Source organism: Thunnus maccoyii, chromosome 5 (assembly GCF_910596095.1).
Source record: "Thunnus maccoyii chromosome 5, fThuMac1.1, whole genome shotgun sequence".
NCBI lineage: Eukaryota > Metazoa > Chordata > Actinopteri > Scombriformes > Scombridae > Thunnus > Thunnus maccoyii.
Genome location: NC_056537.1, coordinates 30,540,167 through 30,557,345, shown reverse-complemented (window position 1 = coordinate 30,557,345; position 17,179 = coordinate 30,540,167). Strand labels below are relative to the sequence as shown.

At 40.3% G+C, this 17,179-nt stretch overlaps 1 protein-coding gene across 1 annotated transcript; it reads right to left on the bottom strand.

The window, feature by feature from the left end:
* Nucleotides 1-423: 423 nt before the first annotated feature.
* Nucleotides 424-12,392, bottom strand: pskh1 (protein serine kinase H1). The gene is made up of 4 exons (XM_042412529.1): nt 12,025-12,392; nt 10,258-11,047; nt 8,683-9,606; nt 424-4,918 (listed from the first exon to the last, which is right to left on the bottom strand). Exons 2-4 carry the CDS (start codon nt 10,324-10,326, stop codon nt 4,601-4,603), a joined length of 1,311 nt encoding a protein of 436 aa, XP_042268463.1. The 5' UTR covers nt 10,327-11,047; nt 12,025-12,392; the 3' UTR covers nt 424-4,600.
* Nucleotides 12,393-17,179: the final 4,787 nt, after the last annotated feature.

Sequence of the window (17,179 nt, the reverse complement as noted above, 5' to 3'; positions counted from 1 at the left end):
TAATACAAAAATGATTAGTGGAACTTTATGAAAATCTTAGGGGGCAAAAAGTTGTACAAAAGGATAATATATGCACCAACATGTCAGTCAGATGTAGTTTATAACCTTTCAAGGGCTTACTTTTTTAAAATCTTAAATTATGGCACATTCATCAGGACAAATAAGTCAGTTTTGTACAATTACTACTAGAATTTAAAAGTAATGTCAGGCTTTATATCATTTCATGGCAAATGTCCACTAAGGTTGGACAAACAAGAATAAATACTAAACCAGTAAAATGGTGCAAACATGCTTGAACAACTAAAATATTGTCTTGTGGGCTAACACACACATGAACTCCTGTAACCTGCTGGACGAATCACGGTCCACCTACTTCTCCTCTCAGAGCATCGTGTGAAACTCCAAATGCAATGAAATAGAAAGTCAGGTTCGAATGTTTTATTGGCACATACAACTCACTGTTTAAAAAAAATAAAAAAGTTAATGGTAGAAGAATCAAAGTGTTATCATTCATTTTGACACACAATTACAAAAGATGAACAACTGTTTTCAGGTAACAGTGTTGAGTTGGCTACTTCATTTAGGGCAACAGCATTTATATAAAATCACACAGATATATAAAAACACGAAAGAAAACACTTTTACAAATGTGCTGACATTCTGCAAAACTGCTAACGAACTGATTTGGTTATTCATTGAACGTGGTATACAATAGGCACTCAATGATGCTGCTGACTAATTCAAACACTGCAATTCTTTGAATCCAAATGATTAATTTGTGACTGTGATTCCTAGATCTGAGATTTAAAGAGGTTATAGTTTTATGTTTCACAAAGATGATACACTCTAGGAGATATCGATCAACACACTACAAATATTAAGGCCACCTCATTATACTGTATGGTGCAGAAAGTGTGACACCTTAAAGTGATACTTTACACAATATCTATCTTGTCATCATCAAATCACCACTGTAGGCTCGACAGATGGCTGCTAAATTTGCCATATTTTGGCAAATGAACCTTTTCAAACCTACACGGTGCATTTGATATTCAATATTTTGGGTGGAGCATCTGTCCAATGACAGGCGGCATACAATACTGAACAGGGAACCAAGAAGTAGACAGAGTGTAGATTTGAGTGTACCAATACCAGTTCCGACGTTAGCCTCACTTACGGTCTTCTATATATAAAAAAATTTACTTCCACCAAGAGGTGAGACATCAGGACAGATAACAGCAGTGGAACGAAGGAACAGAGAAATTTAAAAAGAGACCTAAATCTGACTTTCATCAAGGAAATGGAAAGAGTAGCATCAGAAAGATGACAGAGCATCCTGGAACAAGTAGAGGACAAAAAACAAAAAGAAAGGAAAAACTGAGGTCAGCTGACATGGCTCGGTTAGGTTTCCAGTATGTGTTAAAAAGTTCACAACAACAGCATACTTTAGAAGTCTGGGGTAGATCACAGCAAAATGCTCATTTAAAGATGAAAGAAATTCTGTAGCAACTGATTTACTCTGGGAGTGTTCTGAAGGGACAAAATACATTTAAAAACGCAGTGAACAGGTCCAATTAACATTAACAATTAACGATTATAATTAAAAAAAAAAAAAAATTCAATTCAACTTTGTACATGAAGTGCTTTGCCAGATTACAGGAAAAAAGACAAAAAGGAAAACAACTCCTCACCTTTCCTGAATCTTTGGGTTGTGCTTATGTTGGGCAATATTAGAAATAACCAAATATCACATTATTTTGACCAATTTGGAGATGAAGATAGTTAGCAGAAAATCATCTGCACTCAATCATTTCAGTCTGCTTGAACTGTTTAATAAATTCAGAAATGTCACCTTCCTGTAACGCAGCCTTTTAACTATACCACAATATTATAAGAAACAAAATCCATAATATAATCTAGTCTCATTTCAGAATATTGTTATTATATCAACATATTGTCCAGCTCAGAGTTGTTCAGTAGTCACAATACCTTATTGTGTAAGGGTGCTGACTATCTTCACATGATGGGCATTGGACTGAATATGATTCAGACTACAAAGGCAGATTTAAAAGAGTGCAGATCAAGAGAGACGTACAACCTGTTTTGTTTACTATGACATTGTGGATTATCTAGAGTTTTCCTCTAAGTAAGGCATTTTTTTTAATTGAAGTGCATTTAGAGGAAATAAGTAACCTTTTCAAACTAAAGAAGCCTTACACAGACGACTGTATAGTTGCATGTGTAATGTTTTGTAATCTAATATTTCAAAATCATATAGACTATTGGTCATTTGATCCAGCTCTATATATTCCTCTATCTTTAGTGGTTTCCTTCATTTTGGTCTTCTGTTTGGTGTTTCTACATGCTAAAACACAACCTGCCTAAGAGCTACTAAATACTAATAAAAATCGTCCTCCCTCTTTCTTAGATAGCCTCTGTTCCACTAGCTTCTAGACTTAAATGGTCAGTTTTTCATGACATGACTGTGATTAACAAGAATAGTTTGGCACACTTGACCAGAGGGAAAGAAAAATTACAGAAAAGAAAAATAAATCTGATTCGTACCTTTCTCATCTTTTCCATAGCTTAATTCTATCTACTACCCCTGGCTATATACTAGCTAGTAAAATTTGTCATTTGACCAAGGAAAATAAAGAATTATTTTGACAGTGAGCCAATCAGCTGCCGTTGGATAAGACTGATGGGATATGTTATGTTGAATGCTAACACAACCAATGTGAAAACCCACTGAGTTACAGGTGTTAGTGGAACAGAGCTAGCTAGGAAAGATGGCGGGACTTCTGGATTAGGTTGCACCAGTTATTTGTAAATCCATCATTAAGAGTGTGTAAAGTCCTTCCTAAATTCTTAATACCTGGTAGCTAGTTTCAAACTAGTGCTTTACTAAATCAGGTTGCACCATTCAGTAGACTTCAGTAATGTATGAGTTGCTCAGAAAGTCACTGTAGCATCACAAGTGGTAACATAACTTGTAAAAACTAAAAATTTTTAAAACTTAACAGCCAATCCTTTGTAAATGTAGGTATTGTTTTGTTTTATTCATATCTATATCTATATAGAAATCTATGGAGAAATGTGTGTTTAAGAGTATTCATGTAGTTTAGAATGAGCAGGAAATATCTGATTATGCTAACCTAGCTGTTGTTATTTGGTAATTTAGTCTAATATTATCATTGCAGGTCACATTTTCCCAGTTAACATCATCATTAAACAGCATTTCATCAAGAGTCAGGTCAGATATGTTGAACATATTCCTTGTTATCTCTTTTTCTCTTGACCCTAAATGGTTCAGATATTAACAAGCTAACGTTTTTTTGTCAGTTAGTCGGGTTAGCTACTGAACAGCTGGCTAAGACTACACCTGGCTATTTGTGCATGTAGTTAAATATTTAGTAACTACTGATCTCTACATAAGAACTACTTTTTGTGGTGCAACCCTTTTTAATTTAGTGATGCCGAGTAAGTAAACACTCATTTTAGAGCTTGTGTTATAACTAAGTTTGAACTTATAAAGAGCTGGTGCAACCGGCAACTATCTCTCTGTAACAAATATATTTACGTTCATTGCTGCTCTAAGAACATGTACCATTCTCACTGTGACCAACAAAGGAGACCATACAACACCCTAAATAGCCACATAACCTTATGAAAACTTAATAATACTGCTATGCAACAGTAAGTGTTCACAGCTGCTACTTTATAAGTGAATCTATTAGTCTATGAAAATCATCGGGAGTGGGGCTGTGTGGTTTACTGTCTAGTACAATACATTTAAGATTAAACACTGACACAAAACAGCTTCACAATCTTTTGACAGCTTTAGAACAATATTAACAGAGCAGTAATGGCAAGATTAGATAAGCTTAGACTAGACTAATAAACAACATGCCTTCATTTTGGCCTTCAAGGGTATGGTTATGTTGCAGTGTGTTTCCATCACCCACATGTTAAGACAAGGTCTGTACAATTAGTACAATAATAAATTCACAGCAATTTTCAATCAGGAATGAGTGAGAGGAATTTGTTTCCCCCTCCTCTTAAGTATCCCTTTGTTCTTAGAGACTTCAGTACCCAGAACTCTGTTCAACAGATCCTCGTGGAAGGTCATTATCCAGTGACCATTTGAATGGAGACTAATAATCATGTCAACAATAATAAATAAATATGTAGAGACACAGGGATTGAAAGAACAAAAGGAAAGGAGTGGAAGGCCCCATCCTGCCAAAGAAAAGGTGAAGGAATGGATGGAGAGATGATGTAACCGTTGCAGTACAACACTTGACTGGTGTGTCCGTTTCTGTGCTCATCAGAAGACACACTGGAATTCATAGATCACTTTGTCCTCATAGTTTCTCACTTGTTCTATAGTCTCGAATGGCAGCAGTTACTTTTTCAAACTTAATTCTACTTTTGGTAGCCAAAGGTCATGGTTCTCTTTATTCTTTTTTTTTGGAAGCCATTTTTGGCTTCTAACACTGGCAGCAACTTCAAATGGTGGTAGTCATTGTAAAAGCTCAGTCATTGTAGTGCTGTTTCCCCCAAAGTATAAGGTATGCTACGGTCGGTGGCTGTCCCCGTTTCAGCCATTGTACTGCTGCTGATAGCGACGGTTCAGCTCGCGTAGCTCCTTCTCACGCACCCGCCGGGCTTTGTTGGATTTGGTTGAGCGGCTTGAGCGCGTGGACTGGGCCGACTTGGTGCTGTGGCAGCGAGAGGATGCCCGTTTCAGGAGGTTCTGAGATATACAGCGTTGTAGGTTCTTCATGGAGGAAGAGGCGGCCATACTGACGATCCAGGGGTGCTTGAGGGCCTGGCCAGCCGTCAGCCGCTCGCTGGGATCCACCGTTAGAATCCGCTCCACAAAGTCTTTGGCCAGGTTGGACACGCTGGGCCACGGCTGGAGAGGGGAGACAGACACAAGACAAGACTGTAATTATAGTGCACTGAAATGTTAATTTCAATACTCTTTATAGTCTAAACTCATGGCAACTCATGGGTCCTTTTTTCCCTCAACATGTCTTTTTGAGACATTTTAAATAAAAACTAACGTTTGAGTCAAGATCTTTTTTCATAGCAGACATTTTGGTGCGTCAAACACAGGTGTAACTAATAACATTATAATAACACTAATTGCTGCATTGCTTTGCAACAACTGCTGGAACAGAGCCATTGTTAATGTTATTAGTTCCACCTGTGCTTTTCCTCTGAAACGTCAAAATGGCTGCTATGAATCTGACTTTTCTTTTTTTTTTGCAGCCCTTTAACAGGGGAATGACCTTGAGAAACCTTGGAAAACCACTGGTCTTAACTGATAATACATGACGAATATAAAAGGAAACCACACACAATATGAAGTTTAAGAGGAGGGAGGAAAATAATAAAAGGCTTACAATAGACATTGACTATTAATTGTGAGACCATGAGAAGAAATGTATCTGTTTGATGAAAATATGACCATAATGAATGTATTTTCCATATATATGATGTTTCCTATACAAATCCTATGAATTTCAATACATTCAGCTCCTATAAATAAGTGTGTATAGTTTATCAGTACATCCCCTCTGCTGGACACAAGAGGGCAGCAGAGTGACATAAAGCTGAGAATGTCTAGTATAGGGACAGTGCTTTGGACTGTGAGCGAACAAGAAGTTTGATCATTTGACCTGTTATGTAGTTGTTTTACTGACAATGAGTGTTCTTGGTCTTTTGAGTATTATCAGACTCATCAGTTGGGCAGTGAATATTATGTTCCTCTACTTGATTCTTTCTGTCATCTCGCTGATGAGAAGTTTGATTATGTTTTGCTTTAACACCATTTCATGTTTCTAAAAAAATCGCACATAAAATAAAATGTTTGTTTAAAACAAATGTTCTTGGCAGGTGCTGTCGACTCCTTTTCTGAGAAATAGACTGTGAGTCAAACTCTACCCCCTACTTAGACAGGAATTGGGAATCTCAGCGCTGGCTGCCTTTCCGCACACACAGTCACACACACGTTGCACTTGATGTCCTGCTTGGCAACCAGCTGTGTTTTCAGTCTCCCAGTAGACAACTAACCCCCCCTTCTTCACACAGCAGGTAAATCACCAGTGTTGGCTAAAGATACATGACACATATATAAGCCTCAGACATACATTTCTCCTCCACCTACAACAACGCTCAGGCTGTGATTAGATCTTGGACTGCAGCTATAAACGTGAACATTATTTATCACAGCTGTAAAGACACATATCCCTGAGGGAGGTGCTCCACCTCAGTTTCTCTGCTCATTTACCAGAGGACGGGATTTTCTTTAATCAACGGTCAGGACTCTAAAAGGGTCAAGAGCCTCTGAGCCATGCATCCTGACAAAATAAGAGTTTTTGTGTTGCATCTGATCAGGGAGATAAAATTACTCTCCTATTTCTGTGTTATTTCACAGTGACAGTAAAGGGAGAGTAGAGAGAGACATAGGACGGGGGGGATATGACATGCTGGAATCAAACTGGGAACGTTGTGGTTATACTGTTATGCGTATAACCACGAGGTCAGTGGATGCCCTGAACACAGCATAATAACCAAAAATCCCAACTAGTATTATTATAGTATTAGTATTAGTTATTGTTGATTCATTTTCTTTCAATCAAGTTATCAATTAACAGACTAATAGTTTCTGCACAACAACATTTCACAAGCTTTTTATATTGTTTTGCAGTGGTGAGCAGTTAAAGGTATCTTATGTTGTTTTTGACTTCTAGTAGTGCTATAGAGCCATTTTTTTTTAAAGTTTTTGAAGGCAAACAGTTTCATGCTGTTCCACGGACTGATGGTTAGGGTTGGTAACGCGCCAAGAAATTTAGTAATGTGCCAACAAAAAGCAAAAAAGAGGACTGAAAACTAGCAAGCATGGGTGTAAACAATGCACAATTTAAAATATCTAACAAATTGAGGCCTAAATAATACACATAATGTTTTTTGGTAAGAAACACTAAATGTAAACTTAACTTACAATTAAACTTCACAGGATACCTTTAAGGGGAACTGGGATGTCACAGTTACTTGGCTTATTGCTTAAACTTGGATTTTGTGTGCTTAACACTGGCGGATGTATCATGCACATTTCCAGGTCTATATTTTTTAATCTAGGGTTCAGCTGGAAAATCTTTACAGTTCAAAAAACTCCTTATCTATCTTTTACCGGTCCTTTACACAGCCTCTCAGTTCAGCCTGTCTGAAACAGGCTGTTTTAGCTCCTGTCTCTTTAAGACTCCCCCCCCCCCGATGAGCCCACTCTGTTCTGATTGGCCAGCTTCCAGAAGACGCATCGTGGCAGACTTTCCCCATCTCCAGAGGCTACATAAACAAACAGTAGTAGTCAGATTTCGCTTCTTTTACCTATTTACTCAAAATGTTAACTTCTCAAATATGCCAGTGTACAACGTGAACACCTCATGGAAAAACCTTACCAACAACCTTAGCAACAAAGAACAGACGGCCGAGTATGGGCATTTGCGAACGATTTGACAGTCAGTTCAATGGGGAAGTAGAGGTAACATTGTAAACAGAGCATTCAAATCAGTCTGACCCAGGCTTTTGTCTTACAGGGATCTTTTACATGCGTTCGCCTCAAGTTTTGGAACTTTGCGGTGAAGATCACAACAACTGTGTCATGTCTCATTTAAATCAAGCCATCATCATGCCTTCTCTGCCTTGGTCTTCCAACAGAGATGTCGTGAATAATCCTCACAGAAATAAATACTTGAGTCACTGTCTGTACTTGTGTTGATAGAGAATAAAAGCTGCTCTGTAAGGACTCTCATGAAAAATCTTGGGTTTTTAAACTTAACAGTAATTTATGTGACAAACAAGCCCACACACTCTACTGAATACACACTGTATTACCTGAAAAACGCACAACGGTCAATTCAAGTGAGAAGCTCTCTTTACAAATTCCAAAGACGACTTGCTAGACATTCATCCAGCAGTTCTGCTGCACTATTTACAGCTTTCATCCAGAACACTAGTTCCCTGGAAGTGATTTTAATTATTTAATATGTCCGATTTGACCTTATCTTACCTGTCAGACATTTGAGAAGTTTAACTCTGGACACATCCCCAGAACACTGAGATCATTCAGCTGCTCTGCATTAAATATTACAAAACTACTCAGCTATTATTTGCGCTGGAGTGGCTGCATGTGGGGCAAACATTAACCGAGAGCCCCTTTGTAAAGCTCACTGGCAACATAAACATCCCACACTATGAAACAAAGGAATGGACTACTCAGCATTCTTGCATCTAGATACACAGATAGAGCATAAATTATTGTGCACACATACACACACACACACACACACACACACACACACACACACACACAAAGAGGGAGGGCATATTGACTTAGAGAGGACAAATAAATGCAAGCCAATATGGCGAGGTGTAGGGTAGGTACATGTGATAGAAATGGAAATGTGCTAAGACAGGAGGAGTTATGAGAGAGGTGTGTGTGTGTGTTAAGACACACAAGACACTCACAAGAAAAGCTGAACTTCTTAGAAACTTTTTGACAAAGCCTCATGCAGTGTGAGGAATTTATTTCAAATATGGGTGAAGTCTTCTGGGGAGGGTGAGTGTGTGTGAGAAAGAGAGGGCAAGCGTGTCACAGATCTAACTCCTCACCTCTCCAGAGAAGCTGTACTTCCCCTTGAGGATCTGCCGGTAGAGCCTCATGCGGTTGTCGTCCTCGAAGGGCATGGTTCCGCTCAGCAGGATGTACGATATCACCCCCAGCGCCCACATGTCTACTGCGTTTGTATAAGGTTTCCTCACCAGGATCTCAGGGGCAATGTACTCTGGCGTGCCGCAGGTGGTCTTCATCAAACACTCGTCTCCCTTCTTCCTGCTACTGGCCAAACCAAAGTCAGTGATAATGATCTTGGAATCAGCTCCAGGATGGTAGTAGAGCAGGTTCTCTGGCTTCAGGTCTCGGTGAGTGATCCCCAAAGTGTGGAGATACTTGACGCCATCCAGCACCATCTGCAGCACCCGCGTGGCGTCCCGCTCGGTGAAGGAGCCGCGAGCGATGATCCGGTCAAAGAGCTCTCCTCCAGTGGCCAGCTCCATCACCATGTAGACGCGCTCTGCCGTCTCGAAGACCTCCATCAGCTGGATTATATTGGTGTGACGAACGCGTCGAAGAACACACAGCTCTGACTCGCACACCTCCCTCCCCTCCCGGTACCGAGTCTCGATCATTTTGATGGCGTACGGCTGCCGCGTGCTCTTGTGCTCCACACGGACAACCCGGCTAAAACTCCCGCGACCTATCAGAGCTTTGATGTCGTACTTGGCTGTGACACGCGGGTCAAACTTGGCTCGATATTTTGCCACCTTCTTCCGTTGAGGGTCCGACAGTTCGGACGGGTCCTTGGGTGGCTGAGTGGAAACGGTGGGAGTGGGAGCTTGTGCCCGGGCCTGGTATGGAGAGGTGGAGTCTGCCTTGTCACCTCCCCCTCCACCGGCCCCACCCATCTTGCTTCCAGTGCCATCCCCTCGTATGAAGTGCTTATAGATATCTGTCTGAGGAGGTTGGGGAGGATCAACCTGAAAAATATGACAACAGGTGATCCAAGATGCATTGCACACAGCAATAGTACAACAAGGCATTAAGGCATCGACTTAATCTATAATTCTACATTAATAACTTTATTATGTTTTTAAAGATGACTGGTGTCATGACCAGGTCATCTTTAAAGCCTCTCTGTGTACAACTTCAACATTTTTTGCTCTAGTTGATGGCTTAGAAATGGATGAAGAGGCTGGACGCAACACTTGCACCAAATTCAGCAAAGACTGTCTCATTTTTCTACAAAAAAAGTAATTTATTAATAAAAAATGCCAAACTCTGACTCCAGCTTTTCTACTGTCCCTATGTCTCTGTTTTATTTCATATTATATATAATATCTTTAGACTTTTAGACTGGTGGTCAGATAAAACAAGCACTCTGATGATGTAACTTTGGCTCTGGGAAATTGTGACGAGTATTTCTCACTATTCACTGACATTTTAGAGACTGAATAATTACTGATAAAAAGAGAAAATGTATTGATTTGTTTATCAATCATTAGTTGCAGCCCTTAATTAATCTTATCATTATCAATACCGGTAATACTGTACAAAGCAGTGTAGTACTAATGCTGTTTCTATTAATATTGTTACTATTACTAGTAGATGAAACATTGTCCTTTACTGACCTTTTTGACCAGGTCCAACTGAACATCCCCTGGAGGCTCAGGGAGGACCTTACTGTTCCTGCACCCCATCACATCACCTTGGGCCTCTGCCCAGCCAGCCACACAGGCCACCAGGAGCCCTGCCTCATCACCGCAACAGCTGATTCAACACACTCAGGACATCCAACATCCAGGCTGTACCCAGACTCAGACAAGGGGTTCATGAATAAAGCTGATTACACCCACTCCAGTCCCAATGAGCTGGCATCAGCACTCACAGTTCATGAATACACCCGATACATCCACTTAAATCCAGTTTGGAAAGTCGATGAGTTCATGAATGCATTTTGGCGAGCGCGTTGTCTTTTTGTTACAGTGTACTTTTATAGGGCCTGTGCCACTGGGACTTGCACAACAGCCAGGCTGCAGCGTCTGCAGGCAGTGGGCACCTCAAAGCGCTTCAAAAACCTACCAGGGCTCTATCTCAGATGGCAGAATATGTTGAATGTATGAGAGAAAATCACATGAGTAGAGTCAGTATGGATGCTCAGGTCAGAAAAATGACTGATCATGGGAGGGGTTGGAGAAGGTCACCCGGAGCATCCAGCCTCTCTAAACCAAGCTTAAGTGGGGTTGCCTTTAGGAGAAATGCAAAGTTATCTTCAGGATTCACACGGAGCTTCCGCAGTAAATAACTTCATCAACTATGCTTCGATCCATTGGGAAAAAGCTGCAATGTCAGCAGCGGTCTTGCCACAGATGAAACAGCTCCCCTGGAGACTCACATGCTGGAGAACAGCAGAGGGAAGCTCTGAAATGCAGAACACACAATGAAATATGAACCGTGAGTGATTACGGTTAGGCTCACCAAATATATGAACAGTATGTCTGTGTGTATGCTGAATGCTGACATGACAGGAGCAGTTTTCGAAAACATTTAACCAAATCACTGAAATTGTCTGATGGTTTAGTGATATAACAACTGAAAACAATTATATTCATTATTGGTTAATCTGTTAATTACTTTCTTGATTAATGAATAAGTTGTTTGGTCCGTAAAGTGTCAGAAAATGGTGAAAAATGTCGATTGTGATGTCTTCAAACAGTCCACATCCTTAAGTTACTCAGTTCACTGTCATAGAAGACTGCAGAAACCAGAAAATATTCACATTTGAGAAACTGCAATCAAAGAATTTGGACATTTTTTTCTTCAAAACTGACTCAAAATGATTAACCGATAATCAAAATAGTTGGCAAATAATTCAATAGTTAGCAACTAATCGATTAATCGTTGCAGTTCTAGATTACAGCCATCCAGACATGTTTAGAAATGACCAAGAAAACAAGGGATTGCTTTGCCATTGTAAAAATAAACAAATAAATAAATAACTGCATTGTCACAGATGGTCACTTATATCTGATTATCAAATGTTGGCAGTCTGTTTAATGTATTGTTAAAAGTTTTCAGTACAAAATGTTTATCAACTTACTTTACTTTGTTAGCCATAAGAAGAGAAAATTCACTGGTAACATCCCTAAAAACATTGTTTTCTACATGATGAAAGAATCATGACACTGAAGTAAATCTATATGACACTTGGTGTAAAAGTGTAGAGTGTTTTAGTTTTTTTAAAAAGGGGCCAGGCCCTACTCATATCAATGTTTTTTTCCTTAGCCAAAAACACATTTCACAGTTTTTTCGGCAACACTGGGAAACATTAGGAAAGTCTCTAAAGACTTTCACAGACACCCCTTATGTAAAAGTATAAAAGTGACTTTCAATCTCACCTCATTACTTATCCGAGATAGCGAAGTGTCTCAGCATGCTAACTAGCCTGCTAGCAGCAGGGCAGGACTCCCAACTTGGCCAAATCCAGCCTCCTCACCCCACTCTCACTCAGCTGGGCTCTCCATTTTCACCTCGTAGTTTCCTAACTTTATTCCCGTGGAGAAACAACTTAAATCCATCACTTCTTTAGTCACTAACGTTTTGAGTCAATTCCGGAGTTTCATGGTTTGTTTTGTAGACGCTGTAAAGTGCGGAGGGACTGAACAAAAACACGCAAACTTGCCCGTCGGTCGCTTTCCTGGACGGTGTTTTTCGACCAGGACCACCTTCCCACAGTCAGACACACAGAGGTGAACGGACCCTGAACGCAACACAGTTCTTCCGCTTCACACTGTCTAAATAAAACGCGTGTTGAAAATAGCTAGATGGGACAAACATTTATTTTTAAAGAAATCTGAAAAAGTGGCTGTGTGTTTTCCTTACTTAAATGATATGTTTTTATTTTTATCGTACAGGACAAACATGTCACATCATGCAGGGTACATGTTTCAAATTAAAACCAGTGGTGGAAGAAGTACTCAGATCCTTTACTTGAATAAAAGTACCAATACATCAATGTATAAAATACTCCATCACAAGTAAAAGTCCTGCACGGAAAATCATACTCCGGTAAAAGTACACAAGTATTATGAGCTTGATATAGTTCAAGTATTGCAGTAAAAGTAGTGGTTTGGACCCTCTGACTGATATATTATTATATATGACATCATTAGATTATTAATACTGAAGCATCAGTGTTAGAGCAGCATGTTACTGTTGTTGCTGCTGGAGGTGGAGCTAGTTTCAACTACTTTATATACAGTTAGCTAGTTTAGTCCTGTGGTTCCCAACCTAGGTGTTGGGCCCCTCCAAAGGGTCAGCAGATAAATCTGAGGGGTCGTGAGATGATTAATGGGAGAAGAAAGAAGAAAAAACAAAGTTCTGATACACAAATCGTTTTCAGTTTTTGGACTTTTTCTCTAATCGTTGTTTTTTGGTGAAATATTGGATCATTTGAACATTTATTGAAATGAAACCATGTGAGAAGTTTAGAGGGAAAAATCACTGCTGGAGCTGTTAACAACTCATAGACATCTGAAATGTGACACCGACTACACACTGCTTTTTGTAAATCATCAAAAGCCAAAAAGGTTGGAAACCACTGGTTTCATCTTTAACAATGTGTTGTATTTTAAAAGCTTGTTATATTATCCATTGTGTCAATTCTTCATCTGAAAAGTAACTAAAGCTGACAAATAAATGTAGTGGAGTAGAAAGTACAATATTTCCCTCTGAAATGTAGTGGAGTGGAAGTACCATCAAATGGAAACACTCAAGTAAAGCACAAGTTCTTCAAAATTGTACTTAGATACAATACTTGAGTAAATGTACTTAGTTACTTCCCACTACTGATACTTACTAACTACTTACTCATATTAGTTTCCATGTATTCAGTTGATGTAAGTTGAGTCTATTAAAGCAGCAAGGTTGAATTACCAGCTGGGCAAAGTGGGAACATGGCTCCAGTCTTCCTGTGTGTTTTGTGTTTGTTCATTGATATTTTTTTTTTTTAGGAATATGCAGCACTAAAGCTCAGTAATTGACATTATGCCAAATGATGGGTCCTGCTCATTACTGCTAATTACTCAATCTTGATAGGGTGTCACTGTATCTAAATCTAGTTTGAAGACCTTCATTACATCAGTTTTGTGTTTGTATGTTGCATATTCCTAAATTAATTTGCTAAATGAAATTACTGCACAATAAATCTTGAGCCAAGTAGTTTTCAAGCAGAGGAAAAACTATACACATTTCAGTCAGACTAAGACACTAACACACAGCTGGAGTTGGTCTGGCTGACGTTGTCATCGGATCTCAACCAGGTGTAAATGCACTCTGTCCAATGTAACCGAATTCTTAAGAAAAAAAACACCCAGTTGGTTGAAAGTCCATCAAACTTAACTGTACCTCTTCCTGATAGCCCAAGCAAGTCCAGCAAAAGCTAAAATAAAATAAAGTCTTCCCTCACAAAACATGTCTGTGGCATTGCTTCCCTTGACCTGGGATGCGTTTGTTGACCACCAGGCCTGCCTAACTAATTTGCATATAAAGATCTGATCACAGTGTGGGTAGAATAGAGATAACGAGAATGCTCATTAATACCAGGTGTAAATGGGGCCAGACAGAGGGAGGAATAGGGGGTTAATGGAGGACCAGTGGCTAAGTGGCTAACCAGTGGGTTAATCCAGCCATGATCATTGCACCCACTTTTGGCACTGGAATCACAGGAAATCAAGCCTATATGCGTGTGTGTGCCTGGCATGTGGCTGTGTAAATGTCATACATAGGTTTTAACACTACCCACGTTGTGCGCTCTTATTTTGAATGCGCAATCCCATAATTTCCGGTGTGATCTCTCCGTCTGCAGCGAGCCTGACGGAGCTCCTCTTCCACCCAACTTCTTTTGTAGAGACGGGACGACCTCCCTCGGCTTGTTTCGACCCCGTTAAGTCCTCACCGTCACTTCCTGGATACAGAGAGAAGTCCCTCTGCCAAAGTGCTGACTTCTCTCTTGGAAAAGTACTAGAAAGTCTGGCAGGCAAGCTTCCAGTTCACTTACAAGCTCAGGTTGGAGTTGTTACATAGAGGATGACTCTTATCAGACCCGTATTTGATATGACCATGCCTCAAGAAACAACATCTGAGAGAATTTGTGATGTTACAACTCAGATCTATAGCTTCCGGCCATCTGAGCAAAATGTGAATAATATGGAACTAATGACTTGAAAATTACAGATTGAAGTGCATTTTGTCATTCCTTTACATGATGGGCTCCCACTGGAACACTTCTCATGGACCTCTGGTGGTCCATGGACCTCTTTTCGGGGATCAACTAAGCCACTTAATTCAGTGCAGACATGCAGAAGGATCAGTTTCTGTGGTTCATATGTACAGTAAAGCCAGTTTAAATTCACCACCAAAACACTCCATCACACACCCAGTCTAACAACATCAGAAGATTACTCCATACTGTATGTTTAGACATGTGTTTCACAGTGTAGGAAATTGTCTGCGTGTATGCAAGATGTTTTCATTTTGAATATATTTCAAGTGGTCAAATCTATATTGTGGATCTATTTAAAGATATTTATTTGCAGAGGAGGATAGATTTAAAAAAAAAAAAAAAATCAGTTCCTGCAGTATGGGCAGCTCACTGTAGCATACTGATGTTTTGAGTTGTTACAGGGTATATCCACATGGTGTCACTATACACATAAAAGTCACTTCCAAAGCCATCTCAAACTATAAGGCTACTTTTTTGTCATTTTATCAGTCTAACTGTTCTTTTAAATCCCAACGCTCATGCCTCCACTACACCTGTAAAACAACCTGGTCTAGCATTCAGTTTCACCCTGCTCGTTCATGAACATGGACAAGCTAATTAAGAATACATGGTGTTGACTTCAATATTGATGTGACAGAGCGTAGTGGACTCACTTTAGACTGACCATGACTTGTGCAGCCTGTGCAGGATGCGGCCGAGTTTTGTGGAGTAGCATTAAAAGTGGGGAATTAGTAAGAAGAAGACAAATGTTCCAGAAAGAGAGACAGTGAGACAGTAAAATTCATCTTATGATGCCAATAAAGCTCCTTGAATTGGATTGAGGGAGTGAAAATGAGTGGAAGGGGGGGGGGGGGGGGGGGGGTGACAGAGGAAGACAACGGATGACAGATGGTGGGTACCAGACAGAAATATAGGGAGAAAGGAAGGAAGGGAGGGAGATGAAGCGGCAGAGAGTAATCAAAATGGAAAGAGGGAGATACGGAGTGATGGGGGAGAAAAGGAAGACACAATGAGGAGAGAGAGGAGGGATAAAGAGAAAGAGAGAAGACAAATAGAGAGGATAAAAGCAAAGAAAGAGAGTCTCTGAGGGCCAGCGCAGCCTCTCCAGTCTATCTGCAGTGCAGCTGAGGTCAGGGCCTTTCCAGCTCTGCAACTCGCTGCTACATCGTCATCCCTGTGATTGATCACCGCTTTGTCGCACTCTGATTAAGATGCTTTGTCTGAGTGCTCCGCTTCTATTGACACTTGTGTGTATTCCTCTGCGTCGCAATGCACACGCAACCCTCTCAGTTTTCAGTCCCCCACCCCCCTTCGCTGTCTCTCTCTCTCTCCATTTCAGTTTTTGTTGGTCGTTCACTCTCTTTCTCCCCTTTCCCACCCCCAAAGGTCAATATCATCTATTAGATCTAGATTTGCTGACTGCTGTATTATTTATCCATACAGAGGAAGAGGAGCTGCTCTATTAAAAGCTCAATTGACTTGGTCTGTGTCTCTGGCTCCATTAATATCCCCATGATGCTTCCCCCTCATTTGTGTGTGTGTGTGTGTGTGTGTGTGTGAGAAAGGAGAGTTTTAAAGTGTGTGTGTGTGCCGTGAGTTTCTGTGTGCGTTTGAAAAGGCTGCAGAGGATGAGTAAGCTAGTGTGAGTTTACAGTGTGTGTGTGTGTGTGTGTGTGTGTGTGTGTGTGTGTATGTGTATGTGCCGTTTACAGGCACTCCAGTGCAATGGGACGAGAGGAAAAACTGGAGAATGACATCCTGTGTCAGATATGATGCTTGTAGGAGAATATTGCTATTTCTCTGCCCTCCGCCCCCTCTCGCCCCCACTCTAGTTGGGGACTCCCCTGGAGAGTCAGGGGTAGAAACACAGCGAAAGAGACAGAAGAGAGAGAGAGACCGCTGCTGCATGCCGTCAGTACAGTCAGGTCATAGTAAACTGACTATTGATTACCGCAGGCGCATAATTCCCTGAAGGAATACTGTATGAGTACTACACTGACAACGCAGGAGATAAAAATATCATAAAATACAGAGTGCTCATTGCCAGGATATTATTGACCACCTCAGGCAAGCCATAGTTTAAAGGGGAATATTATGAGAACATTACAGTGATTTTTCTATTCTTGTCAGAAGTTGCAGTATTTTAATGGCAGGTGTCACAAAGACAGTAGAATTTTCATTTGGTCCCTGTTGAACTGTGTATGTCTGAAACACCTGTGGTAATAACTTTTATAGTCCAGCTGATGGCCCATAAGTTGCTGCTTCTGTCG

What these genes read in the sequence shown, in the direction of transcription:
- pskh1 (XM_042412529.1), bottom strand. Translation starts at nt 10,326, where the DNA reads ATGGGGTGCAGGAACAGTAAGGTCCTCCCTGAGCCTCCAGGGGATGTT. An exon ending in AGTTGGACCTGGTCAAAAAG is followed by an intron (nt 9,607 to 10,257) that starts GTCAGTAAAGGA and finishes CATATTTTTCAG; the next exon opens with GTTGATCCTCCCCAACCTCC. An exon ending in AGTACAGCTTCTCTGGAGAG is followed by an intron (nt 4,919 to 8,682) that starts GTGAGGAGTTAG and finishes TCCCCTCTCCAG; the next exon opens with CCGTGGCCCAGCGTGTCCAA.